Below are 26557 nucleotides of genomic sequence, written 5' to 3'. Positions count from 1 at the left end.
TTCTATTTTATTTTATTTTTTTCTACTTTTCATTTCATTTTATTTTATTCCTAATTTTATTTATTCATTTTTCAGTTTTATTTTATTTTTTATAACTTTATTTTTATTTTTATTTTATCTCATTTATTTTATTTTATACAATATATAAAGGCTTTCATGTCTAATAATATGACAAAGTGTGGAACATGGCATCCGCCTGGGAAACTACGTCTCCCATGATGCCTTGCGGGCTGTAGTTTGACAAGCAGCCAATGGGCGCCATGACAGGCGGACACGTGACGAGAGTAAGTTCCTGCTGTGGCTTGAGGGAAACAGATCGACATTCAGCCGCGGGAGAATCGCACTTTGCGGGTAAGTAACGACATTTGGCCGCGGTGAGTCCCTCTCGGTCCCCGCTAAGAGTCCTCCGGAGCCGCTTCCCGGAGCTTCCCGAGCTCTGTGGCCGACGAAACAGCCCCGAATTCCGGCTGGAGCAAGTGCCGCCGCCGTGTACCCCCGTCTAGGCCTCTGCTATTTCCTGGTCAACTCCAACACAGCTGCAACCGCCGCTGCTGCTGCTGCTGCTACTGCTGGAGCGGCCAAGTTGGAAAAGTTGAGTTGAGGGGCTGCTGGGGCTGGAGGAGCTTTGTTCTGCTCCCACACCGCCTGCGGGGTCCGAGAGTTTAGAGCAGAAGAACCGGGAACAGAACCACCAGGGTCGGACCGGGTTCTGAGACAGAGAGAGTCCGTGTTCCGAGCGCCTAAACCCGGGGAGAGCTGAGCTGTCAGTCCGTGGAAAACCACTGGGTCACAGCACAGCACACCGTGGGACCCAGTGGGTGAACTGGTCCAAACTGGTCCGGTTCACACAGGTCCAGCTTCCTCACTGTAGTCTGCAGTGTGTTGTTTGTTTTTATTGTTGTTATTGTGTGAGTGCACGAGGTCAAAGTGTCACTGCTTTCTCTTAATACGTTGTGTTAGTCATCATCATCATCATCACTGAGGCTCAGGGCAGAGGTCACAGGCTGCTGCTGCTGCTGATGCTGATGTGGGACAGATGTGGATGTTGTTGTTCACCTAACGAGTTTATTTAGCCTATATGTTTGTTTTGATGCTACCTGTGGAAAATTGGTTTTGATGCTACCTGTGGAAAATTAGTGGAAAAATGAGCAGGTCGCTGTTTAAATCTGTAGAAATTAGTGTTACAGTGTGATGTCACAGAGCAGCATCATCTTCATCAGCATCTTTATGTTTCTGTTCATTTAAACTGAAAATGAAACTCTGATATTCACACTTTAATCCTGACACTTTGATCCTTTTATCTGGCTGAATTTACAACAACAGTAACAGCAACGTAAATGATGATGATGATGATAATAATGATAATAATAATAAGAAAATCAAAATCCTTATCAGCACATGATGATTTTTATTTTCCGTTTTCTCTGTAACACTGTGAGTCGTCTTCATCTTAGTATTTATTTCAATGGAAAGTGAAACTCTAATATTCCCACTTTAATCCTGACTAGTCTCCTTTTATCTGGCTGAATTTAAACAACAGTCACAGCAACGTAAATTATCATAATGAGAAGGAAATCAAAATCCTAATCAGCACATGATTGAGATTTTTATTTTCCGTTTTCTCGGTCAGTGCATTCAGACTCTGCAGCTTCTCTGCTGTTTTTTTAATTTACTGGAACCCGGATCAATACATCTGCACGTTCAATATATTATTGATCGATCGTGGTTCGTCAGCAGCAGCTCTGATCTGCTGCAGCACAGCAAACCTGAAAGAAAAAAAAAAGAGCTTCAGTCACATTTGCAACGTCGTTTTCTTTTCTTTTCTTTTTTTTTTTTTGGTGTCATCTACCTCCGAGGTGACATCTTTTTAATGTGCAGTTACCATGGTTACAGCTTCTCCTCCTCCGTCAGAGCAGGTGCTGTTTACCTGTGCAGTAGCCTACCGTCCACCTCTGACCCGCTGCAGGAAGCTGTGATGCGTTAAAGCTAATAATAATAATTAAAATAAAAAACTGTCGAGATGAAGTCGACTATAAATAAAATCGTGGCGGCGGTGAGCTCTTCACGCTGCCGTCAGAGGCGTTTATGAGAATGAGGAAGCAGAGACTCCTCTCCTCTGGTTTCATGTTGGGGTTTATAAACTCGACACGGTCGTGATGCAGGAAGTTTCAGGCCTCTGGTCGCCGCCGGCAACGTGTGCAGGTGATGATGCAGCAGCAGCAACGTCCTCCTGAGAACTTTGACTTGATGCTTTTTGTGCAACATATATATATCTATGTTTGTGCATTATGGGATTCAAACTTTGATGGTGCGTTCAAGTGCTTCAGTAAACCAGCCACTCTCTCTGTGACCTTGTGTGTGAAGGTCGAAGCAGCAGCAGATTAATTATCAGTCGATGATGGATTCAGGCCTTCGACACCACCGAGTCCGACCGCCGTGTGTTTACCAGCAACACCCTGATAAAATAAATAAAAAAATTATAAAAACTTGGATGGAAAAAATAATGTACTGTAAGTATTCTGGCAGGTTTTGCTGTGATGAGTCAGAGCGGCTCAGCGGGGAGCGAGATATTTTCTTTATACATGTTTATGGCTTTAATTTGAGAGTAGAAGTAGAAGAGACAGGAAGTGCACGGAGAGGGATTGATGGGTGGCAAATGGTGCCGCTGGCTGGGAATCAAACTGGTGCCACATGAGCCCCTGCTGCTGCTGCTGGTGTCAGGTCACAGTGTAGTGGTGGAGTTTAGACATTTGATTTTCTGTTGATGCTGTCGTTTCTGCTGCATAAAGGTTTCATTCAAATTGATTTAAAGTTTTTTTTAACACAGTTTTAGTTTTGATCCAGTTTTATTTTGGTACTAGAGGAAAAATGTATTGATTGATTCATTGATTCATTGATTTGATCACAGATTTTCAGTCATTTAATGGTCTATGGAGGAAAGTTTCTTTATTAAACCAGGTGAATGTGGGCGTTTTGATAACAAACTTTATTTAAACTTCACTTTTTAACAAAGTCACAAAAATAATTGACAGAAATGGTGGAAAAAAAAAAGAAAAGAAGTGAAAGTAAAAGTATGATCGCCGGTTTGACTCCCGACCTAGACGATCCTTTGTACTGTCATTCCTCCAGTCTAAAATAAAGTTAAAAAAAAAGAAGCCCAAAATGTATAATTAAAAAAAAATAAAAGAGTGGGATAAGTCAGGATAAATAATGCCAGAAGAGTTGCATTATGGGAGTTTTTTTGACCCACGCCCAGGCCTGTTTTCATTCATCTGGTGCGAGCGACTGACCACAAACTGGTTCCACTGGTTTGGTAACGTGACGGTGCAGCGCTGCGTTTAATTCACCACAACAGCCACCGAAGCACCTGCTGTTCACCTGACCTTATACTCAACCCAACTGTCTGTAGCTGGAGGTCAGAGGTCAAAGGTCAAAGGTCAACGGGCCCTGAGGAACCGCCCACTGTCACTGTCGGTGTGTTGTTGATCGCTAATCACTGAGTTGATCGGACTGTTTCCTGCCGCTCATTTAGAAACTGTTTGTTCCCTTTTTTCTTTTTGCTTTTCTTTACGTCAAACGAGTCCTTTTATATCTCAGTCGCAGTTCAATGAACATGATTATTAGTTTATTATTATATGTTATTAGTTTATATTTAACCACAGATTAGCTGATTAGGATGTCAGATATTGAACTATTGGTCTTTGATCATGTAACACATCGTCTCTCTCTGTGTGTCCGTCAGCCTGTGGAAGCGCCTCCTCCTCCTCCTCCTCCTCCTCCTCCCTGAGCTATGGCCTCACCAGTCTCAGTCTACAACTCCAATGCCTTGGACACACACAACATCTCCAGTGTGAGTAACTTCAACCGCGCCGTAGTTGTAGTTACACTCCACGGCTGCAGGGGGCGCCGTCAAGTTTACATGAATACTTTAATGATGTAACTGTGTGTGTGTGTGTGTGTGTGTGCGTGTGTGTGCAGACCTCCAGAGAGTCTCTGAAGATGGAGTTGTTAGCAGACGTCACTCTGCTGCCTGGAGAGGAGAGGATCTCAGGTACAGTTACTTCTACTACTACTACTAATGCATATGCTAATATTAATACTACTACCTATAGCACTACTACTACTGCTACTACTACTACCAATACCTGTACTGCTACTACTACTACTACTGATACCAATACCAATTCCAATACTACTACCAATACCAATACTACTACTACTACTATAGTGGGGCAGATAAGCTCATATATGGAAAGAATTGTGCGTTTTAATGACTAAAGCATTAAACTTTCAGTATTTCATCTACACACCCCAAGGTTTAATTTCAGAGGTGGAACCACTTTGGTGGCTGACCTTTAGGGGTCTTTAGGGGTCTTTGACCTCACCATTGCATTTTTTCACTTTTTGTCGCCTTATTCTCCATTGCAATAATATATTAGTGATCCTTAACAAGGAATTTCTTCACCATTGTGTTTAAGAAGGTGTGTAATATCATGTATCAAAATATTGAAATTCAACTCCTGTGGGAAACCCCCTAAAAAACTGCTCAAAGCTGGGGTACCTGTAACCAGATTTTCGAAAATTCCGAACTGTTTAATTTGGCCTTAAGTAACCTGTGAGGGGTCAAACTAGTGGTTTTTCAGGATCCCGAGTTGATTGCAAGCATTATTTTTCAGAAATTCCTTGTTAAGGATCACTAATATATTATTGCAATAGAGAATAATAATTAAATATAATTTAAATACTGAAAGTGTCATGCTTTAGTCATTAAAACGCACAATTCTTTAGCTTATCTGCCCCACTACTACTGCCAATACCAATACCAAATCAAATCAAATCAACTTTATTTATATGGCACTTTTCATACAATGTAACACAAAGTGCCTCACAGAGGATCAAAACAAAACAAAACAAAACAATTCAAAACACCGTGAAAACCCCAAACCTCCCACCCCCACAACTATACACACAGATACACAATTACATACACACTCACTCACTCACTCACTCACTCACTCACTCACTCACTCACATACATACACACCCTACAACCCTACCAATACATCTACTACTGCTACTACAACCAATACCAATACTACTACTAATACCACCAATAGTAATACTTATACTACCAATACCAATGCCAATACCAGTACCAACCGATATTAATACTACTGTCACTTCTACTTGTATGTTTAATGTTTCCAATTTTTACTATTTTGGGTTTTATTTTAATTTTTAAAAAATGTATGTTTTTAATGTTTCCTTTTTTTTTTTTTTTTTTTTTTTTGAACAACTGTTTTTATTGGCATAATTTAATTTTTATATATCAAGGTCAAATATTATCAACAGTACAAAGTTTTTAATGTTTCCTGTTTCCAATTCTTACTGTTAAATGTTTTGTTTTTATGTAAAGCACATTGAGTTGCCCCTTTGGTACGAAATGTGCTATATAAATAAAGCTGCCTTGCCTACTAGTACTAATAACTATTAATCTGCTACTCCTACTACTGATACCACCAGTACTATTTACTACCAGCTATTGTTACTTCCACTTTCACCTAGATTCGAACACAGAACTTTACTTTTTCGAGGAGTAGCAGTGCTGCTAACCACTGAACCGCTGTACCACCCTACAACCCTACTATTACTTCCACTTCCTGCAGCTTCTAACCACTACTACTCTGAAGTTTCACCAAAGATGGTTTAGAAACCAAGACGCTCCGCTCTGACTCAGTTCCCCTGTTTCTGTGTCATGTGGGTTTCTCCATGACTCCGCCCCTTTTTGGAGACTAGCTGCAGGTGTTGAGTCTAACACAGATTATGGTCGATTCTTTCGCCCCACAGTCAATATTGGACTATTTTTTTCACAAGCCACATCTCTTTTGAACATTTTGACACAAAAATGACAAATTTCAGTAGAAAATTAACTTTGATCAAACAAACACTCGCTAATGTCCGTGCTAGTTCATTTTCATAACTCTAAATATGACTGTTAGCTGTGTAAATATGTAATGTTATCATAAGAAAAATATAAATATCTCACTTTCCTCTACTAACAACTTTTATAAATCCACACACATTCACAACACGAGGCGGCGGGACGGTGACCACGCCCACTTTAGGAGACAGGAAGTGTAGCTGAACCATTTTATATAATTAGAGCAGCTTGTCATTGGGTTTATAGATAGAGTATCTTTGGTGCTATGTACTGCTACTAACCTACTATTACTTCTACTAGTACTAATAAGTATTAATCTACTACTACCTATGATTGCTGCTACTACAAATACTATTAACTACTATTGCTACTGGCCCAATACTACTAATATTACTTATAGGACGAATCTCCTTGTTGTTTACAACTACTTCCGGGTAGAAAACCAGCATTCAAACAATAGTGACGGACGAGAGTTTCGCTATATTTATCTACTTTTTCATGTCACTATATCGCCGTTTAGACTAATCTGATGTTTGTAAAGTTTATAAAACCAATGATTGGACAAACATTAGCCTACTATTTACGTGTGCACATTTGTGTAATTAGTCATGGTTATCATAGATTAGCCGGGCTAACGGTTAGCTACCTGTTTAACTTTAATAACTCAGTGACTCAATAAACGGTCCATGAAAAAATATTTTCTCCAGAGGATATCTGAGTTACAACATGACTGAGCTAACTGGAGTAGTTTCATGTCGTGTCCCACAACGGGAGGGTTTTAACAGCTGACGTCCTGCTGTTAGCTTAGCTACCGCCGTTAGCTTAGCTACCGCCGTTAGCTGTCCCTGTCAGCTGAGCCACTGATGCTTTCTAGACACTGTGATTCCCCCAACCTGAATAAATACAACACATAGCAACACAAAACACACACACAGAAGTAGTAATGTTTCTTCAATCATTTCAGATTTGTCTAAACGGTGATAGGGCGTGAAAAATATGATATATAGCTAAACTCTCGTTCGTTACTATTGATCTCATTCAAATTACGTGCTGGTTTTCTACCCAGAAGTAGAATGTAAACAACAAGGAGATTTGGTCTATACCACCTACCCCTGGAATCAAACACTGACAATGACAAAACACACTACAATACTTCTGCTGCTAGTAGTACTATTAACTACTACTGGTTGCCAATGGTCTAATGTTACTTCTACTACCACCTACCCCTTGGAATCGAACCTTCTTGCTTAGAGGCAACAGTACTAACCACTGTACCACCATGCCGCCCCACCACTCTACGTCTAGCCCACTGTTACTTCCACTTACTGCTACTACTTCCAACAGTACTCCCATTTCGCTGCCTCTACTGTCTATTACTACTACTATCAGTACTGGCCTAATTAGGGATGTCACGATTACACATTTTCTTGGTACGATTATTGTCAGTGAAATAATCACGGTGTTACGATTATCACGATTATTATGCATTCATTAATTTCACAACACTATGAATGTGTCAAATCAAATATAGTCAAAATATAATTACATTACTCATTGTTTACACAAAATATTTCAAGTATCTATTAATATATGACCAATTATTAACCCCCCAGGGGAAATGTTTGAAATATTCAGGTCATAAATTGTCATCAATACCAAATTTACGTTTATTTTAATAATTTTTTGTTTTATTTCGTTGTTTTATTACAATACAAATGACACGCTAACATTTAAATTCCTACCAATTCAATGTTACGTTAGATAAATGGACCAGTATCTGTGCATTTACCTTTATTTTGGCTGCACATCTGCCGATACGGTTCTGACATAATCTTTTTTGGAAAGTGACGGTATTTAGGAATCTTTACGATTAATTAATTGTGACGTTTAATACCACGATTAATTGTGAAAACAAGTAATCGTGACATCCCTAGGCCTAATATAACTTCTACTCCAACCAAGGGGGCAGTTGTGGGTCTGAGAAGTGAAGCTCACTTCCACGTTCAAAAAACTGCAATCCCCCCGGCTTCCTCTGGGGGCTGGTGCCAGAAAGCAGCATTTCTCCATAGACCCCCATGTTAAAATCGCCGACTTTACATCCTCAATAAACATGTTAAAAGCCTGGTGTCAGAACGTTTTTTTTTCTCAATCGATAGTTTCTACCCCCGCACACACTCTGAGGGGGGTGAATTTTTTTTTTTTTTTACTGTTATTAGGTTAAAACTCTGGCCAATTAGGGCGCGGAAACGTTTAGTGACAGGTCCGAGCAGCTCCGTGGACAGCTGCTTCGAGGCCAGTGGGCGGGTTCTCGGCCGGCCAATCCAACATGGCGCTGTTCAGGCCGCCATATTTGAGTCACAAAAACGACTCCCCAAAACCAATGGGTGACGTCACAGATGCTACGTCCATTCTTTTTACAGTCTATGACTCCAACCTACCACTGGAATCGAACATAGAACCTGCTTGCTGACAGGCGACAAATGCTAACCACTGTGCCACCATGCCGCCCCACCACTCCTACTGGTCTACTGTCACTTATACTATTATAATACTACTACAGCTTCTACTAATACTACTAATATGGATTACTACCACTACTTTTTTACTACTACCGCCTAAAAATCACAACTTCTTTTAGTTCTGTGTCATCAGATATTTAAAATATTAGGTTTTAATATTTTTGCAGTAGCCACAGAACCTACTAAAGTATAAAGTATAGTGTATGAGTTGTTTTTACTACTTTATTACATCCTAATTTGACCATTGACTGTTACTGTGACAGTTTTATGACACTGTGAACTCGTTTAACTACGACTTTTACACTTTGTTCCTTTGAAGCTTAGTTTGATAGTTTAGATAAGATGAAATGGAAAATGATTTAAATAATGAAGCATTTTGAAAAATAAAAAGTAGTTTTTAGTTTAATGATAGAATAACAAAATAAAACAAAGTGTCATGTTTGTGTTTTCAGATAAAGACATCATCTACATCTGTCCATTCAGCGGAGCCGTGAAAGGAAAAGTGTTGATCACCAACTACAGACTCTACTTCAAGAGCTCAGACACGGTAAGTGTGTGTGTGTGTGTGTGTGTGTGTGTGTGTGTGTGTGTGTGTGTGTGTGTGTGTGTGTGTGTGTGTGTGTGTGTGTGTGTGTGTGTGTGTGTGTGTGTGTGTGTGTGTGTGTGTGTGTGCGTGCGTCAGGTCAAACAGGATTTTTCCTGGCGGCTCAGACCGACGTGTTTCCATCCTGATCCTGTATGTGAACCACACCTCCGACTGACTCATGTAAACACTGAGAACAGAAACTCATTCAGTCGTTCAGTGAATCCACAACAACAACAATAATCAACTGGAGCTCAGGAGAACGATCAAACTGAAACTTATGATTAGGTTAAGAATTAGGTGAAGAGGAAACATGATTTTTTTGTAATTTTTACTGAGTGCACAGGATTTGATTGGCTGACGTGGCGACGTGTCATTGTGTGTGTGTGTGTGTGTGTGTGTGTGTGTGTGTTGCAGGATGTGGCGTTGACACTGGACGTTCCTCTGGGCGCCATCGGTCGGGTGGAGAAGATGGGCGGAGCCTCGAGCAGAGGAGAAAACTCCTACGGCCTGGACATCACCTGCAAGGTGTGTGTGTGTGTGTGTGCTTTAGTATTAATATCTATATTATTTACAGTAAACACAGTGTTTGTGCTCAGTATGCTTTTATTTTGAAATGTGAACACCACCAAACAACTGACGTCACATCTGTATCTTCTCTCTGATCCAATATTAAACAATAATCAAACGGTGTAATATAATATCTGTGATATATTTTAGATAAGAGAAGTTTACTGGTCCTACAATTTGTGTATTTGCAGTGTTACAGATCAAGATGATACAATTAGATGCTTCAGATCCAGTTTTTATGACTTATTAATAATGATAATAATGTGTTATTATGATTATTTTATATTAATATCTATTTGTTTGCCATATTATACAAGTTGCTGATTCCTGAGTTACATACAAAAACTGAAAATGCAGCAATATAATTATCTATACAGACCTGAAACATAAAAAACACAGTAATTATATTGTATATTGATAATATTATATATTTTTTTTATATTTGGTTTGGTCTGTATGAAATTTTAAATTCTCTCCATTATATAATGTTTTATATTTATAGACACTTAGATTTGTAACCTTTTTCATTTCCCCCTGTTTTTTTATTTCATTTAACACAAATATCAATTTAACCCCAACACAAATGAACCAGTCTTTATCTCTGTGTGTGTTGTTAGTAATAAATGTGTGGTGGCCATGACAAATGTGTGCTACCTGTGTGTGTGTGTGTGTGTGTGTGTGTTGTTAGTAATATTGTGTGTTAACGGTGTGTGTGTGTGTGTGTTGTCAGGACATGAGGAACTTGCGGTTCGCCCTGAAGCAGGAAGGCCACAGCAGACGAGACATCTTCGAGCTGCTCTTCCGACACGCCTTCCCCCTCTCCCACGGTCTGGTGAGTCACGGTCCAATCACGTCGCAGACACCAGGTCACATGACACAGATGTGGCTCCACACCTGTTTCTGCTCCGTGTGAGCCGCCGCTGCCTCCACCGTCGTCTTCATGATGAGCGCTGAAGCTCCGTGTGTTTATTTATAGCAGCGGTCGACCTCCGACTGCTTCACCACCCAGGACTCATGCTAATGCTGAAAAGCAGAGATGAGACACACACACACACACACACACACACACACACACACACACACACACACACACACACACACACACACACACACACACACACACACACACACACACACACACACACACACACACACACACACCTGCCCGCCCACACTGCAGCTACATCTGCCTGCTAATATCAGTGTATCTGTGTGTGTGTGAGATCAAACGTGTGTCAGAGCCTCGAGTACTTCTTCCTCTTCTGTCTCTGGTTGAGGCTTAAAGAGACGATGAAAACCGTTAACGTTCATTCTGCTAATCAGAGATGGACAGAGTACTCGACCCCAGTACTTGAGTAAGAGTACAAATACTACTGGTCAAAATTTACTCCGTTTTACAAGTAAAAGTAGCTCAGTCGACATGTTACTCCAGTAAGAGTAAAAAAGTACTTGCTTTTAAAGGTACTTAAGTATCCAAAAGTACATGCTTTTAAATTTAAAAGTAAGAGTAAATTTCTTATTTTTCACATCAATGAATTACTAGAATTTTTTCTAAATGAATGTAAGGAGCTTTTAACTCTTGTTTCTGAGAATGAACTCTTTGAAAGCAGCTGCACTGATGTTCTGCTTTTAGGGGTTAGGGGTTCCTTCTTTGACAAACACAGCTTGTGTTCAATAGTATTTTAGAAAAATAAAGAGCAGACCTGAAAGTAACAAGTACTTTTCAGCCTTCCTAGAAATTAACTCGAGTAAAAGTAAAAATATTTGTCTTGGAAATGTATTCAAGTAAGAGTAATAAGTACCAAAGAAATCTAATACTCAAGTAAAGTACAAATCCTCTGGATATGTACTTGAGTACAGTACTCAAGTAAATTTACTCCGTTACTGTCCACCACTGCTGCTAACGACCTCCAGGCTCCGCTGGACGTCGGCCAAGCTCTGAGCTTCATGATGGAGGAGGAGGAGGTTCATCTCTGAGCAGAGGGAAATAAAAGTCCTGTTCATCTTCTACAACAGACAACAGGACGGACACGAAACTGTCTCATCTAAAACCTGCCTCTAAAGTCTGGATCCATCCATCTTGACCTCTGAAATGTGACCACGAAGATCTAGTTAAACCATCGTCAACTCCGGCGAATGCACCAAATTCTGTAAAATCTGATCAGTTCGTCCTCAATTCCTTCTGAAAGCTTGAGAGATGTTTGAAGAAAGTTCCTTCAAGATGTTGCTGAGATGTTGTGTCCAAAAGAACCGGATGGACGGACACACAGGTTGTCCATCGACGGGTTCAGAGTCTGACTGTGGCGACAAAGATATTCTGTAGAGAAAGTCCATTTTATTATAAACCATTACATTATTATAAATTGACTGTCTTGAACGTTTGATCTTTTCACAATGTCACAGAAGAATTCCAACAATTTTATTATTTACCTTTATTTAACCAGGAAGTCCCATTGGGATCAGAAATCTCTTATGCAAGCGAGACCTGTACATACAAGATGGGTAGAAGAACAAACAATGAAGATGATTCATAGATCTGATCAAACTGACTGTGTGTGTTTATCTGTGTGCTTCTGTGCAGCCTCTGTTTGCCTACGTGAGTCAGGAGAAGTACGGAGAAAACGGCTGGAACATCTACAAACCCATAGAGGAGTTCAGACGCCAGGTGAGGACGATGCTGTGTTGGGATTATAGTTGTGTATTGACAAGAATCAAGGGATCCGATATCAACTAAGGAGCGTTGACGACATGATATACTGAGATATTATACTGTTTTTTTTTTTTACTCATCATAGTTAGAACACAAAATGTTGAATACACCAACAAATATAGTTTATTTGCATACATTCAGGCTCAGAACAGTTGCACCTGTGTTTGTATTTCTTCATAGTACTAGTTATTGTGCAACCTGAACAAAAGACCATTGGTTGGAGGCTCAAATACAACACAAATCCACCGTCACCATGCAAATTATTGATAAACTTTGGATACAGAGCTTCAAAGAATTGATACAGTAGCATATTGCAATATATACACCCCTAGTTGGGACAAACCTTAACCATGTTCAGCATAGTCGAACCCATTTCATGTCACTGTGCTGTGTTAAAACCAAACTAAACAAAACATGATTTATTTATGTGTAATTGTAAACCTCAGTCATGTAAAGCTACGGGGTTAAATTACTTAGAAACGTCATTAGGTGCCAAAGTTGAAGGCAACTGGACGTCTTTTCAGTTCTTGAAGACCTTTCACCTCAAAACCAAAAGGCCTCTTCAGATCTTTATACCGATGTGGGAGTCCCAGGTCCCAGACATTGGGACAAATTGATTTAATGTATATTTACTATTGATAAAACAGGAAAACAGGTCTGAACACTGACGACTCTATTGATTGTCTCTTGTAGGGTCTACCCAACAACAAGTGGCGCATCACGTTCATCAATAAGAACTACGAGCTGTGCGACACCTACCCCACTGTGCTGGCCGTGCCCTTCAAGAGCAAAGAGGAAGACCTGCGGAGAGTGGCCACCTTCAGGTCCAGAGGACGCATCCCGGTGAGCTACAGCGTCTCAACTACAGAACATCTAATAATAATGTACCTGAAGGTTTCTGACTCATGGGAATATCAGGCTTCACAAACTCGTCTGGCGCCTGAATTATATCACAGAATATCGAAATACTGAAATGACAGTCACCATACTACAGAGCAGAAACAAAACTGAGAGTTGTGTGTGAAGAAGTTTGGGTTTCATATTTTGTTGCTGTACCTGAAACTCAGTCATGGTCTGTCCTTTTGTTTTGACTCCAAAACAGAACTACTACAGTTTCTATCACCATGTTAGTAATCTCAGATGTTTACAGTCAGGTGAGAGTCTGTCCTGACAGTGTTTTTAAACCTCAGCATGTTGAAGACTTGAGTTCTTCAACAAGGTTCATAGATACCAACCAGTCTCCAACAGGGACCGACTCTAGATCTAGAACTACCAAAGTGTTTGAGATGTTTCTCAGGTCCAAACAGTCAGTCTGACCCAACGATGGTCAAAGACTTTCTACAGAAAGGATGTTGAAGACTTGAGTCCTTCAACAAGGTTCATAGACACCAACCAGTATCCAACAGGGACCGACTCTAGATCTAGAACTACCAAAGTCTTTGATTATTGTTGGGTTGGACTGACTGTTTGGACCTGAGAACCACCTCAAAGACTTTCTACAGAAAGATGAAGACTTGAGTTCTTCAACAAGGTTCATAGATACCAACCAGTCCCCAAAATGGACCGACTCTAGATCTAGAACTACCAAAGTGTTTGAGATGGTTCTCAGGTCCACACAGTCAGTCAGACCCAACAATGGTCAAAGACTTTCTGCAGAAAGGCTGTTGAAGACTTGAGTTCTTCAACAAAGTTCATAGATACCTTCCCCAAAAAAGACTGACTCTAGATCTAGAACTACCAAAGTCTTTGTGGTGGTTCACAGGACTAAAAAGTCGGTCCAACCCAACAATGATCAAAGACTTTCTACAGAAAGGATGTTGAAGACTTGAGTTCTTCAACAAGGCTCATAGATACCTTCCCCAAAAGGGACCGACTCTAGATCTAGAACTACCAACGTGTTCGTGGTGGTTCACAGGACTAAACAGTCGGTCCAACCCAACAATGATCAAAGACGTTCCACAGAAACTAGAGGCTGTTTCTCTGATGTTCTTGAAGCTTGAAGGGTTTTCAGTTCTGAAGTCCTTCTGTGTTTTTGTTCCTCAGGTTCTGTCGTGGATCCACCGGGAGAACCAGGCCGTGATCGTCCGCTGCAGCCAGCCTCTGGTCGGCATGTCCGGCAAGAGGAACAAGGACGACGAGCGCTACCTGGACATGATCAGGGAGGCCAACGAAACGCCCAAGCTCACCATCTACGACGCCAGGCCCAACGTCAACGCTGTGGCCAACAAGGTTAGAGCAGAACACAGGAACTCCTGAATTTGAGATATGTAGGAGATCAGGGGGTGGTAGCCTTTGGAGGAAGGCCAAAGTCAAACGAGACGATCACCGTTGGGCCAGAACCTTCTCCTAAGTTTTATTCAGACCTGGTTCGTTTGGAGCAGTTGTTCCAAAACAGGGAGAGTTTAACCCCAAAGATCGGTTCGTTTGGTTCATATGTGAACACAGCAATCGCGCTCCAATACGGGATAAAACAAGCGAGCCGAGATCTCTTAGAGAGGGTGGTCTGGGCTTGTTTCCTGGAGCGGTTCACTTGCAGTTAGAACGTAATCAACTCAACCGATGCAACGCGCCGCTGATCTTCAATGGTTCTCAACAATTGGGCATGCTGGTACGGGCCGAAAATATATATCGAGGATGACTTTGGTCGGCTTTTTTGTTTTTTTGGCCATGTTCAGGTTGGGTTCGGGCCGAAAATCTACACAAATGACTCGGATTGGGTCCGGGATTTTAATTTTCAGGGCCGTTGAGACCTCTATTCCATGTTTTTTGTTTTCCGTTAACCTCCTCCTCCTTCCAGGTAAGATTTCTGACCAATGAGAGAACAGTTGCTTCGCATATGATGCTTGTTTACATCTTTGGACCATGTGGGACTGTTACTGTGTCAACACAAATGACCCAAAAGACACAATTGTATCGGTTTAGCCGCTGAATCGAACAAAGCAAATGAACCACAGGTCTGAAAACACCCTTAGGCCTTTATTTCTTGAAGTATCTCTAAAGTTTGTTGTTGAAGAAGACCTTCTTCTACTTGTTCTTCTTCTCCTCATGGTGTGTGTGGTCCTCAGGCGACCGGTGGAGGCTACGAGGGCGACGAGTACCAGAACGCGGAGCTGATCTTCCTGGACATCCAGAACATCCACGTCATGAGGGAGTCCCTGAAGAAGCTCAAAGACATCGTCTACCCCAACGTGGAGGAGTCCCACTGGCTGTCCAGTCTAGAGTCCACACACTGGCTAGAACATGTCAAGGTCAGAGAGCAGGGAGTTAAAACCCTCCGTTCATCCATGTGCAGCTTCATCATCTTGTTCTTATTGTCTTTAATCTGGACTCTGTGTGTTGGAGCAGCTGGTTCTGTCGGGAGCCATCCAGGTAGCAGACAAGGTCTCCAGCGGGAACTCGGTGGTCGTCCACTGCAGCGACGGCTGGGACCGCACCGCTCAGCTCACCTCTCTGGCCATGTTGATGCTGGACAGCCACTTCCGCACGCTCAGAGGCTTCCAGGTCAGAGGTCCAACACACACAAGAACAACTAAACACCTTCAGAGGCTCCATGAGCTTCAGTTAAAACAAACCTGATGCGATGAACTTGTGTTGCAGGTGCTGATAGAGAAGGAGTGGATCAGCTTCGGACACAAATTTGCCTCGGTAAGTCACAGTTTCTCAGATATTATCTTCACTTTGGAAGAAATGTATTTAGATAGATAGATAGATAGATAGATAGATAGATAGATAGATAGATAGATAGATAGATAGATAGATAGATAGATAGATAGATAGATAGATAGATAGATAGATAGAGATTGATAGATATAGGCTTTATTAATCCCAATAGGGAAATTCAGGTGTCTCTCACTCATCCAGACAATTACAAAAATTAAAAACGTAGACCAGTACATACAATAACATAAAATAAAATAAATAAACACAAATGAGGCAGTACACTACACTACAAGTGGAGCTATAGAATAAAATCACAGTATAAGTGCATGATAAGAACTATATAAAAGATAAAAGACTGGATAAAAGACTATAAATAAAATAATAGCACCTAATAAAACATATCAATAGAAATTTATAGAAATGTATTGATTTATAAATGATTCATCTTCCTGTTTATTGTCTGTGTTTGTAGAGGATAGGTCACGGAGACAAGAACCACGCGGACCAGGACAGATCCCCCATCTTCGTCCAGTTCATAGACTGCGTTTGGCAGATGACTAAACAGGTGAATCGACCTCGTCTCTCTTTGTCGATTGGTTTAAAAAAAAAACTGATTTTGACTGAATTTCTTTGTGTATGAAGCAGGAAAGTGCACACGTTTCATTTTATTATTATTTTATTTGACTGTTATCGAACTCTAGTGGATTCAGTTTCAATGATGTCGAGAGCTCAGAAGAAAAAAAGACAAAGCAAAACATGTACTCGCAGGTTTTGTCCTCTGTGATCAACACAGTGTCAAACACATGATAAAGCAGATGTGGACAGATGTATTGATCCACATCAGACTGGTTCTGAGCTGGATTGATGAGCGTGTTAAACTCTGACTCACTGGACGTGGGCCGTGGGTTTGAACCTGCTGCTCCACCAGGCGCTCTCTCCTCCTCTTCCTCCTCCTCCTTCTCTCTGCTGCCTTCAAAAACTCTCAACGCCGATGTGTCGATGTGTCTATGTGTTCATGGATCAGATTGAATGTTTCTGAGAGGAATCAGACGTTTTAATATAAATTGGTGGTTTTATCTGGGTTTGGTATCTCTGTGGCTCAGGTGAAGCAAAAACATAACACGGTTTTTAAAAAACATGAAGACATAGTGTGATAGAAAGCTATAAACAGGACTAGGGATGCACATGATTAACAGTTTAACCATTAACTGATAACAAGAACTTTGACCGATTAATACTATCGGTTATTTATTTTTTTATTAGCTCCTTATGTCGTCGACACGTTGCAGACTTCCACGCGCCTTCAGTCATATTTCACAGCTATAAGTTACACAGGAGGACTGATATTATGTGCAGCAGCCCCCATGAAGGAAGGTCAGACCATAAATGTAGCTACACGGACATAGATGTGAATCACCTGTAACTACGGCGCTGCTACAGTAAAAAAAGAAAAAGAGGATGTCGCTGCTCTCCAGCCGGTTCACCTGCAGCTCCACAGTTCAACACTGGACGATCAAACCTCCATATGATCAGCGATCAGCTGAGACAGAGCTCACGTGTGTATTTAAAGCGTTGTAATCTTATCGGTTAATGGTTAATAATCTGTTAATGAGCGTCGGTTATTGGTCAGAAAAAAAATTCAAAATGTGCATCCCTAAACAGGACTGATCATTTGGGATTTGACTGCAGCTTTAATACTGTTTATTTATTTTGGCTTCATCTATTGATTATAAGGTTTCTGCTACTTTCTGTTGCACTGAAACCATAAAGAGCTCCAAAGTTGAACTGACATGAAGAATTAAAGAGTAGGCACTTAGAAGCTGAACAGCTTCAGCCTACACCTTTTCAATCTATGTAACATTTATGAATTAAGTTTGAATTAATTGATTGTTGATTGATGCCTGAGTGTAACAATTTATTCACAAGATTGAATAAACTACTACTCCTCTTCCTCCTCCTCCTCCTCAGTTCCCCACAGCCTTCGAGTTCAACGAGCGCCTCCTGCTGACCATCCTGGATCACCTCTACAGCTGTCGCTTCGGGACTTTCCTCTACAACTGCGAGAGCGCCAGAGACCAGCACGTAAGAACAGCTGTAACATCTGGAACAGCTGTAACCGGCTGCGGCTCACACCTGCACCTGTGTTTTTTTTAACTCACGTGTCTCTGTCTCCGTCTCTGTCTGGGTCAGGAGGTGAGGTCGAAGACGGTGTCCCTCTGGTCCCTGGTCAACAGTAAGATGGACAGTTACCTGAACCCCTTCTACACCCCCGAGTCCGGACGCGTCCTCTACCCCGTCGCCAGCATGCGCCACCTGGAGCTCTGGGTCACCTACTACATCCGCTGGAACCCACGCATCCGACAGCAGGTAGGAGGAGGAGAGAGAAGAGAAAACACTAACACTTTAGAATAAGTACACACTATGAAGCATTAGTTAAGCATTAATAAATACTGAATTTATCATTTATAACACATGAATACTCATTAGTATGTATATAATAAACCACTTACTAATGAGTGTTCATGCATTATAAATGAAGAGTTCAGTATTAATTAATGCTTAACTAATGCTTAATAATGTGTACTTATTATAAAGTGTTACCAAAAAACCTATACTTAACTGAAAACTTATGAAAAAAAAAATATATATATATATATATGTAAAAATAAAAAACACTCTTTGATATAATGTGAGCCCCAGTTTGCATTTAAGTCGTTCTGAAATGAAAACTCCACTTGAGATAAACTCACATAACCCTGGTGAGAAACCAGAGAAAGCAGAAGCTCCTCAGTCAGCGATCGGGGATTGTTATCACTACGGCAACGGATCATAACAAACAGGAACTCAAAAAAGTTAAAGTCAGATTTACTGAGAAAAACATGTTTGAGACGCCTGGTCAGTGGGACGTCTTGATCTAAACTGTTAATGATTATATAGAGATTAAAATCTAAATATTATGAGTCAGTGTTTCAGTTTTCTGTTGTCATGATGTCACATGGTCAAGATGTGGTTCCTCTGCAGGGACGGTGATATGAAACCTATAAAAGCCCGAACAACACAGCTAATACAAGAACCTGACAACACAAACGTTATGATAGAAAGAAGAGGTTCCACCGTACATAATGTGGTAACTTTAATGTAATTTATTGGTTAAAAGCTTGACAACGCGTTTCGCCACACAGGCTCATCACAGTCAGTCCATATCAGCTGTTTTTTATAGGCTGCTACTGCAATCAGTGGAATCGGCAGCAGCTGACAAGGGGCTAGTAGGAGCCAATTGGCATCAATTACCAATAGATACGCATCAGCAGTTAAATCTCATGATTTCAAAATGATCAGCCTATAAAAACCAGCTGATATGGACCGACTGTTATGGGGCCGATGAAGCCTACTGTATGTGGCGAAATGCGTTGCCAAGCTTTTAACCAATAAATGACATTAAAGTTACTACTGTACATTATGTGCTGTGGAACCTCTTCTTTCCACTATGGACTGACACTAATGTGAAGTTCTGAGCTATGCAGGGCATCTACCCTTTTGAACTCTTGATTAATGTTATGATGTAATGATGTATTTACGAGATAAGAGGAGATAAAATGAATTATACAAGATAAGGGATAAAAAGTCAAAAGAAATATGAAACAAGTAAGAGCAGCTGATTAGGAATAGAAAATAAAAACAATAGAAACAGACAATATTTCAGACAGTGAGGGATAAAATAAAGACAATAAGGTTAAACAAAACAATTCATATTGTGGCTTTCCTTCATGAGATGCAAGAAAGGTTGGTGTTATTATGAGACTGAAAAAAAGAGATGCATCTGTTTAAAAAAAAAAGAAGTATGTTTACTAAAAGAAAACTCATGTGCATCCATCCCATCACTCTGTAGAAAAAACTAGGTGCTCCCTTCGTTGTTGCAGCTCTAATCTGAACACTTAAAGCAGAAGTAAGTGATATATTTGTGTTAATATAAGTCTTAAATAGTTATATCTTCCGACAGCAATCACTTTCATAGAGTGTTTGGTCTGAAACACGGGTCTCTCAGTCCCTCTGCTCTGCTCTGAGCCGAGGAGAAAACATTTATCGTATCCTACAGTTTTTATCCAATGAGGAGAGAGAACGGCATGCAGGGCTGTGTGTGCAGCCAAGGGACGCCGTGAATGTGGCGACGTAGCGACGAGGACTGTTATGGTGCGTTCAAGGAAACTCGTATTTTTCCGACCGTGAAGTCGTACCAGTTCGATCTGGTACGAGTTCACCGGTCGGAAGTTACGAGTGGCCGTTATAGTGACTTTTACCGGTAAAACAGGTCGGAAAAACACGAGTGGGTTGCCTGGAACGCTACAAAGTCGTAAGTTGTGACTTGAAGCTGTAATTTACGATTTCAAAAGCCTGCCTGGAACGCAGCATTAGCGAAAACGACCGGACCACTTACTTCTGCTTTAAGCTGTCTGTGATGTAATTTAAATACTCAAACTAAAGGAGCGTTCTGAACTATAAAATTAAAATACTTATAAGACTATTTATCTTAACTTTAATCCATAAATTGTGGCTCTTACAATTCAAAACAACAAAAAGAGGAATAAAAGATGCCAGAAACACATTATGATGATGAAAATAAATCTGCAAAAGTAGGTTTTAAGGGACTGGTCACGTTTAGATTTAAACCTTGACTTCTATCTATTTACATTTGTTTTGCTATCTGTTTCATTTTTGCATTATGTGTGTGTGTGTGTGTGTGTCCAGCAGCAGAGCCCGGTGGAGCAGCGCTACAAGGAGCTGCTGGCGCTCAGAGACGAGTACTTGAAGAAGCTGGAGGAGCTGCAGCTCTCCGACTCCTCCCCTTCCTCTCGCCTGCCCAACAGCCCCTCCCCCAACACCCCGCCCTCCACGCGGTCGCAGCAATACACACACCTACAAACCCCCTTCTGAGGGCAGCCACACGCACACACACACACACTTATACACACACTTACACACGCACACACACTCTCTGATATACTTGTCGACTTGCACTTGTGTCTTTCACTCTGATCTCTGTCTCTCACACACGCAGGGAATGAATTAGTGTTGCTCAGTCCTAACTGTGATAACTAAGGATGCTAATAAGACTTAGCTTTGATGGTTAACTCTAACACCACAACGGAGGTGATGGCGGCGACTTATGCAATATGTCACAGTACGGCCTTTGTCACAACACGTCTCTCTACACACACACCTACACACACACACACACAAACACAAACACACACACACTTGTCATGCAGTGAAGCCTTAAACACATTCAGTGGCTCTCAGTTCAAAGGGCTTGAACACACAGGACACACGGCGGCGGCGGCGGTGCAGGACACAGCGAGGATGGAGGCGTATGTGTTTGTGTGTGTGTGTTGGTATCGTTTACTAATTACTGACATTTCCTAATAAAAAACAATGATAAGAAGCTAAAGACTGAAGATCAAATGAAACAAATTAGGCCTCGAACCCAAACGATCTCGACCATTCAGCTTTTCCCCCAATCAGAGCAATAAATGAGTTAAAGTGAGATACGTACATGAGACACACAGACACTCGGCATGTCGTCTCCTCCTGCCTGTGTCCTGCTGCGCGGCCGCCGGCATTCCTCTGTGAACAAAGCGTGATGCTAATCAACATGTCGTTACAACTCTCACTTCTCACACTTCCTCCGACCCGCTGCACTGAGTGTTTCGGCCCCTGTCCCACGAGGAGCTGCAGGAGGCTCTAGAGGCCTGGAGGGTCAAGGTCTGGAGAGTCTGGGGTCTGGAAGTCAAGGCCTGGAGTTTCTGAGGCCTGGAAGGTCAAGACCTTGAGTGGTCTAAGGGCCAGGGATGTCAGAGCCTTGAGTTTTTGAGTCCAGAGGGTCAAGATCTGGAGAGTCTGAGGCCTTAAGGGTTTGAGGCCTGGACTTTTTGAGCCCTTGAGGTTCTGACTCCTGGAGAGTCTGTGCCCTGGAGAGTCGAGATCTGAAGGCTCTGAGGCCTTGAGGGTTGAGGCCTAGAGTCTCTGAAGCCTGGAGCCTCTGGGGCTTTGAGAGTTGAGGCCTAGAAGATCAAGGTCTGGAGTTTCTTAGGCCTTGAAGTTCTGACTCTTGGAGGGTTGTGGAGTTTTTTAGTCCGAGAGAGTCTGAGGCTTGGAGCCTTTGAGGCCTTGACGATTGAGGCCTGAAGGGTCAAGACTTTGAGTGTCGGAGGCCTAGAGGGTCAAGGCCTGGAGTTTCTTAGGCCTTGAGGTTCTGACTCTTGGAGTTCCTGAGGCCTGAAGGGTCTGAGGCCTGGAGAGTCGAGGTCTGAAGGCTCTGAGGCCTGAAGGGTCAAGGCCTTGAGAGTCTGAGGCCTGGAGGTTCTGACTCCTGAATGGTCTGAGGCCTAGAGGGTTTAGGTCTAGAGTTTATGAGGTCTTGACTCTTGAGGGTTGAGGCCTGGAGCTTTTAGCCTAGAGTCTGAGACTTGGAGCCTCTGGGGCCTTGACGGTTGAGGCCTGAAGGGTCAAGACCTTGAGGTCTGAGGCCTAGAGAGTTGAGGCCTGAAGGGTCAAGACCTTGAGAGTCTGAGGCCTTGAGGGTCGTGGCCTGGAGTTTTTAGGCCTAGAGAGTCTGAGACTTGGAGCCTCTGAGGCCTTGACGGTTGAGACCTGAAGGGTCAAGACCTTGAGAGTCTGAGGCCTACAGAGTTGAGGCCTGGACTTTAAGAGGCCAGGTGGGTTGCGGCCTAGAGAGTCTGAGGCCTGGAGCTCTTGCAGCAAACGTCCCGACTCCAGCAAATCAGGTGTCGGGTCAGAGCTGGATGTGTTGGTGTGGATCGAAGCTCGAGTTGTGTCTCGTACGTCCTGCAGTATTTTCTAGCACTTCCTAAGCAAATACAGTTCTAGCCAATAGGAGGAGGAGTTTGGTTAGAACCAATCAGTGATTTACTTTTTTTTGAATGCAGCTTTGATACCGTTTGAAATGTATTTCAGGTGCTCACAGGTAGTTTTAGGGAAATGAAGTGGTGCTGGCCTCTGATCCTGCATCACCTCCTGTACCTTTTAATGGTCTCACTAAACACAGACCCTGGATGGAGAACCCAGACCAGGTCCATGACAGCCTTACCATGCCAAGATGTTTGCTACCAGCACATGGTTTGAGGGACAGTGAGCAAAAACGACTAGAAAAAAAGAAAATTGAAAAAAAAAAAGAAGCTCTTTTTGTAAATCAGCCTGTTTGTAGATATTCAAACCTCCCTCACTGAAAAGTCCCGTGTGAAATGTCTCACATTGGAGAACGGCACACACGCCTTTTGGACAGAGGCCGGTTTTCTTATCCGAGAAGTTCTCACGTTTCAATTGGACACCAGTTGGGACCCTTTTTTAGTTATTTTACATGTACATTATCTACTCTCCAATTGGACTAGATTATTGTTTTTGATTACAACAACTACTCAAGTTGTCCCACTGCTCATGTGTCCACTTTGTCTCACACAGGAGATTCTATGGAAGATAATTTCTGTCAGAAAAACAAAACCAGATGTTGGAAACGGCAAAAAATCTAAATATTCATGATGTGGTTAAGTTTTAGGAAGAGTTATACGAGTTAGTTTAATGAAACAAGTCCATTTTTGGGGATTTTGTCCTTTTTGGGGGGGAATATGTGCCTCAATGATATGATCTACTGTCTCATATTCAGCACAGGTTTATGTTTTTACAAATTACTGAAATTATTTTGTCATTAATTTTGACCTTATTTCAATCTTTATCCATCATTATAATCATTTGACTTTTTCTAAAAAATGTTGACTCTAATAAGCTTCCGTAGAATCGTCCAGTAGAAGGAGCTGAAAACCGACTTGTCCAAAAAGCACCCGCTGTGATCGTTGTGTGTTTGGGTTTCAGTCAAACTCAGGACATCACATGGACATCAGTGTGTGTGTGCGAGCGTGTGTGTGCGAGCGTGCGTGTGTATGTGTTGGAAACAGAATCAAGTTTCTCAGTCAATGACAATGGGATTTAAAGATTTTTAGAAATAGCCTGATGAGGATTTTGCTGCTAACTTCAAAAGCCCCCCCTCCCTCCTTCCCTTTTTTTTAGTTAGTTTGAAACCAACTGACACAAACTCAGAGGAATCAATGGCCAGCAACGTACGTACTGTATCGATCAGCCTGTCCGGTAATGACAGCGTTGTTCATTTACCACCATGTTTGTTCAGTCGGTCTTTGGTGTGAAACGTCCCCCCGTCGTCCTCGGTCTCTGGTTCTTTGATCCAAGACGAGCCGCTCGATCAATCGGACCATTGGAGAAATCCTGATCCCGATTGGCGGTTACAGTGGTGGGATCGTCCACCAGTAAAAAAAACAAAACAAACCAATGAATAAGCACCAAGCAGAAGCTCCAGATGTGGTCTATGTAGCAGTTTGCTACAGTCTGTTTGGATCAAACTCCCCTTTTCACCACAGATTCAACCTTTTCTAGACACCTCACCACGTCACAAATAAATAACCAAGAGTTTCTCTCCATCGAGACCAATGGACTGATAGATACCAAAAAACCCCATGAAACATTTTCTCAAGGCCATGTTGTGTTTACGTCGACTCTTTGAGACTTTGAGGGTTTTTCTTTACGCTAGTATTTGTCAGCACAGAAGACACTTGACTCTAGGCTGAACGTTTTATATGGGTTAGATCCTTTCCAGCTTTTTAACCTTAACCTGCACTTGATCACTATTTTTTTTTTTTTTTTTTACAACGGCAAAGTCCCTGATTTGATTTGATTTAATTAGATTTGACGTTACTGTTATCGGCACAGGTATCCAAATTCATTGATAGATGATTGGGTATTTCGTACCAAGATGCTCATTGGGAGTAGAGGTTTAACTTTTCCAACCATGCTAGATCTTGTAAAGCTCCTCCGACTGCGCCGCTCTACAGTATCTCTGAATCTAAAGTCCAAGAAGCCTAAACTTGTGAAGAGAGTCGGTAAGAAGCAGAAACACCAGTTAAGACTCAGGCCGATTGGGTTTCCGGCAAGTGACGACGATGTATCGTATGTGCAGTGCGACCGTTTCAGTTGTGAATGAGGTGTAATAATAGTAATAAGTAATTTCGTGAAGTGCGTCAGGTCATGTCCAGATTTGTGCCTTGATTCTCCCGGGAATCACCTTCTGTCATGTTTGAGCCCGAGCTCTTGATCTTGAGAGGACACTGTCGTTTATGGGGTCGATCAGGTTTTCGTTGAGGGGGGGGTTGGTCTCTACAGGAAGTCCTCAGGTTAACTACAAAGGGTATAAAGAGACCAAGAAGTTTACCAGGACACCTCCTACCTTCTACTACCTGATCTGTAACGAACGGTGTTGGTTGATAACTCGTTTTCAGTGTCGCCGTACCCTTTAACTTGTCCGTGATACGTCGGTTCCACCCTTTAAAGGTATACATCGTTGACTTTTTCCCAAAACCTCAGCAATGAGTCTGAGAGAACGGTTGTAGTTTTGGTTGCTATCGGTGACGCTTCTCCTCTCGAGGCAGAATCGACCCTTTAAAGCAGAAGTGCTGCGACAAGTTTCGGTGTCTCACTTCACAATAGAAACGAGGCCCCCGGTCGGTCACGGCAGATCTTTACTGACGATCCAACCTGCTTTGCTTCACCTTGATTGGAGTTTGAGCTCCTCTACCGAAAAAAACCCAACAAAAAACAGCACAGTTCTACGAATTGGTAATTTCCAATGTCTATATTTATCAACAATACACTTGTAATTCCGCATTTTGGCCAGTAGGTGTAGCCAAAGCTGCACATAGTCAATGAGGGGCTCGGATCATCAGGGTAAAGTCTGAGAGGGATGGTCCGTCTCTTGAGTGGAGTGGGTGGATTTTTTTTTTTTTTTTTGAGAACGACCTGGTTCCTGTTCCTGTTCTTCCGCAAAAAAAACAGGTGAATAAAATAAAAACAGTCTTTGGTGTCCGAGGAGAGGTTTGGTCTCACCGAGGAGGAGGGTCGGAGGTGAAACAGCAGAGACAGCCACTTCAAAATAAAAAAGAAACAAAAACAAACGGTGTTGGTCGGGTGGTTGCGTTTTTAAGGGGAAAACAGATGAAAAATCTATTTTTTTTATTTTTTACTTTGTACAAGCACCATGATGTAATTACCTCAATCAAAACCTATTTTACTGTCTAAAGTTCTATTGTTGTAAAATACAATTATTTTGTGTAGTGTAAAATCTTACAGTTTTATAAAAAAGGAAAGTAATGTTGGTTCAGAAATTGTTGGTATAAATTGTGGATTTCTGCTCCATTGGGTAAATGTTTTCTTTTTGTGGGATTATTATTATTATTTTTATTTTTTTTTGTACTTGCTAATAACCCAGGAAACAAAAAAATAAAAAAGGCAGAAGCTTCTGGATGCGTTCACTTGTCACAGGCCGTCGACATCTTCCTCTCAGTTCTCTGATGGTCTTTAGATTCACTCTGGCTCTGTGGTAATGAACCTGACAAGTACCTGTGTCATTGTTCATTTCAGTTTGACTCTTTCATTAACATTAGCGGATTGTAGTTTGAGGGGTTTTGTGTCATAATATAGCCTGCTTTATAACAAAT

The 26557-nt window shown here is 41.7% G+C and overlaps 1 protein-coding gene across 2 annotated transcripts; it reads left to right on the top strand.

Moving 5' to 3' along the window:
- The first annotated feature begins 272 nt into the window (after window positions 1-272).
- On the top strand, window positions 273-22103 carry mtm1 (myotubularin 1). 2 transcript variants are annotated; one of them, XM_083992840.1, is made up of 18 exons: window positions 273-351; window positions 3743-3850; window positions 3979-4051; window positions 8913-9007; window positions 9461-9571; window positions 10344-10445; window positions 12195-12278; window positions 13017-13166; window positions 14367-14552; window positions 15389-15571; window positions 15669-15824; window positions 15921-15968; window positions 16456-16548; window positions 17952-18065; window positions 18174-18350; window positions 20733-21752; window positions 21790-21940; window positions 22000-22103. In XM_083992840.1, exons 2-16 carry the CDS (start codon window positions 3791-3793, stop codon window positions 20913-20915), a joined length of 1815 nt encoding a protein of 604 aa, XP_083848966.1. In that variant the 5' UTR covers window positions 273-351; window positions 3743-3790; the 3' UTR covers window positions 20916-21752; window positions 21790-21940; window positions 22000-22103. The 2 variants fall into 2 exon arrangements, with proteins under 2 accessions (XP_083848966.1, XP_083848965.1); XM_083992839.1 differs by having other exon boundaries at window positions 20730-21752.
- The last annotated feature ends 4454 nt before the right edge of the window (window positions 22104-26557 follow it).

The sequence above is a fragment of the Trachurus trachurus genome (assembly GCF_905171665.1).
Source record: "Trachurus trachurus genome assembly, chromosome: 18".
Lineage (NCBI taxonomy): Eukaryota > Metazoa > Chordata > Actinopteri > Carangiformes > Carangidae > Trachurus > Trachurus trachurus.
This window is presented reverse-complemented; position numbering and strand designations above follow the sequence as displayed.

What these genes read in the sequence shown, in the direction of transcription:
- mtm1 (XM_083992839.1), top strand. Translation starts at nt 3,791, where the DNA reads ATGGCCTCACCAGTCTCAGTCTACAACTCCAATGCCTTGGACACACAC. An exon ending in GCCTGGACATCACCTGCAAG is followed by an intron (nt 9,572 to 10,343) that starts GTGTGTGTGTGT and finishes GTGTGTTGTCAG; the next exon opens with GACATGAGGAACTTGCGGTT. An exon ending in TAGAGGAGTTCAGACGCCAG is followed by an intron (nt 12,279 to 13,016) that starts GTGAGGACGATG and finishes TGTCTCTTGTAG; the next exon opens with GGTCTACCCAACAACAAGTG.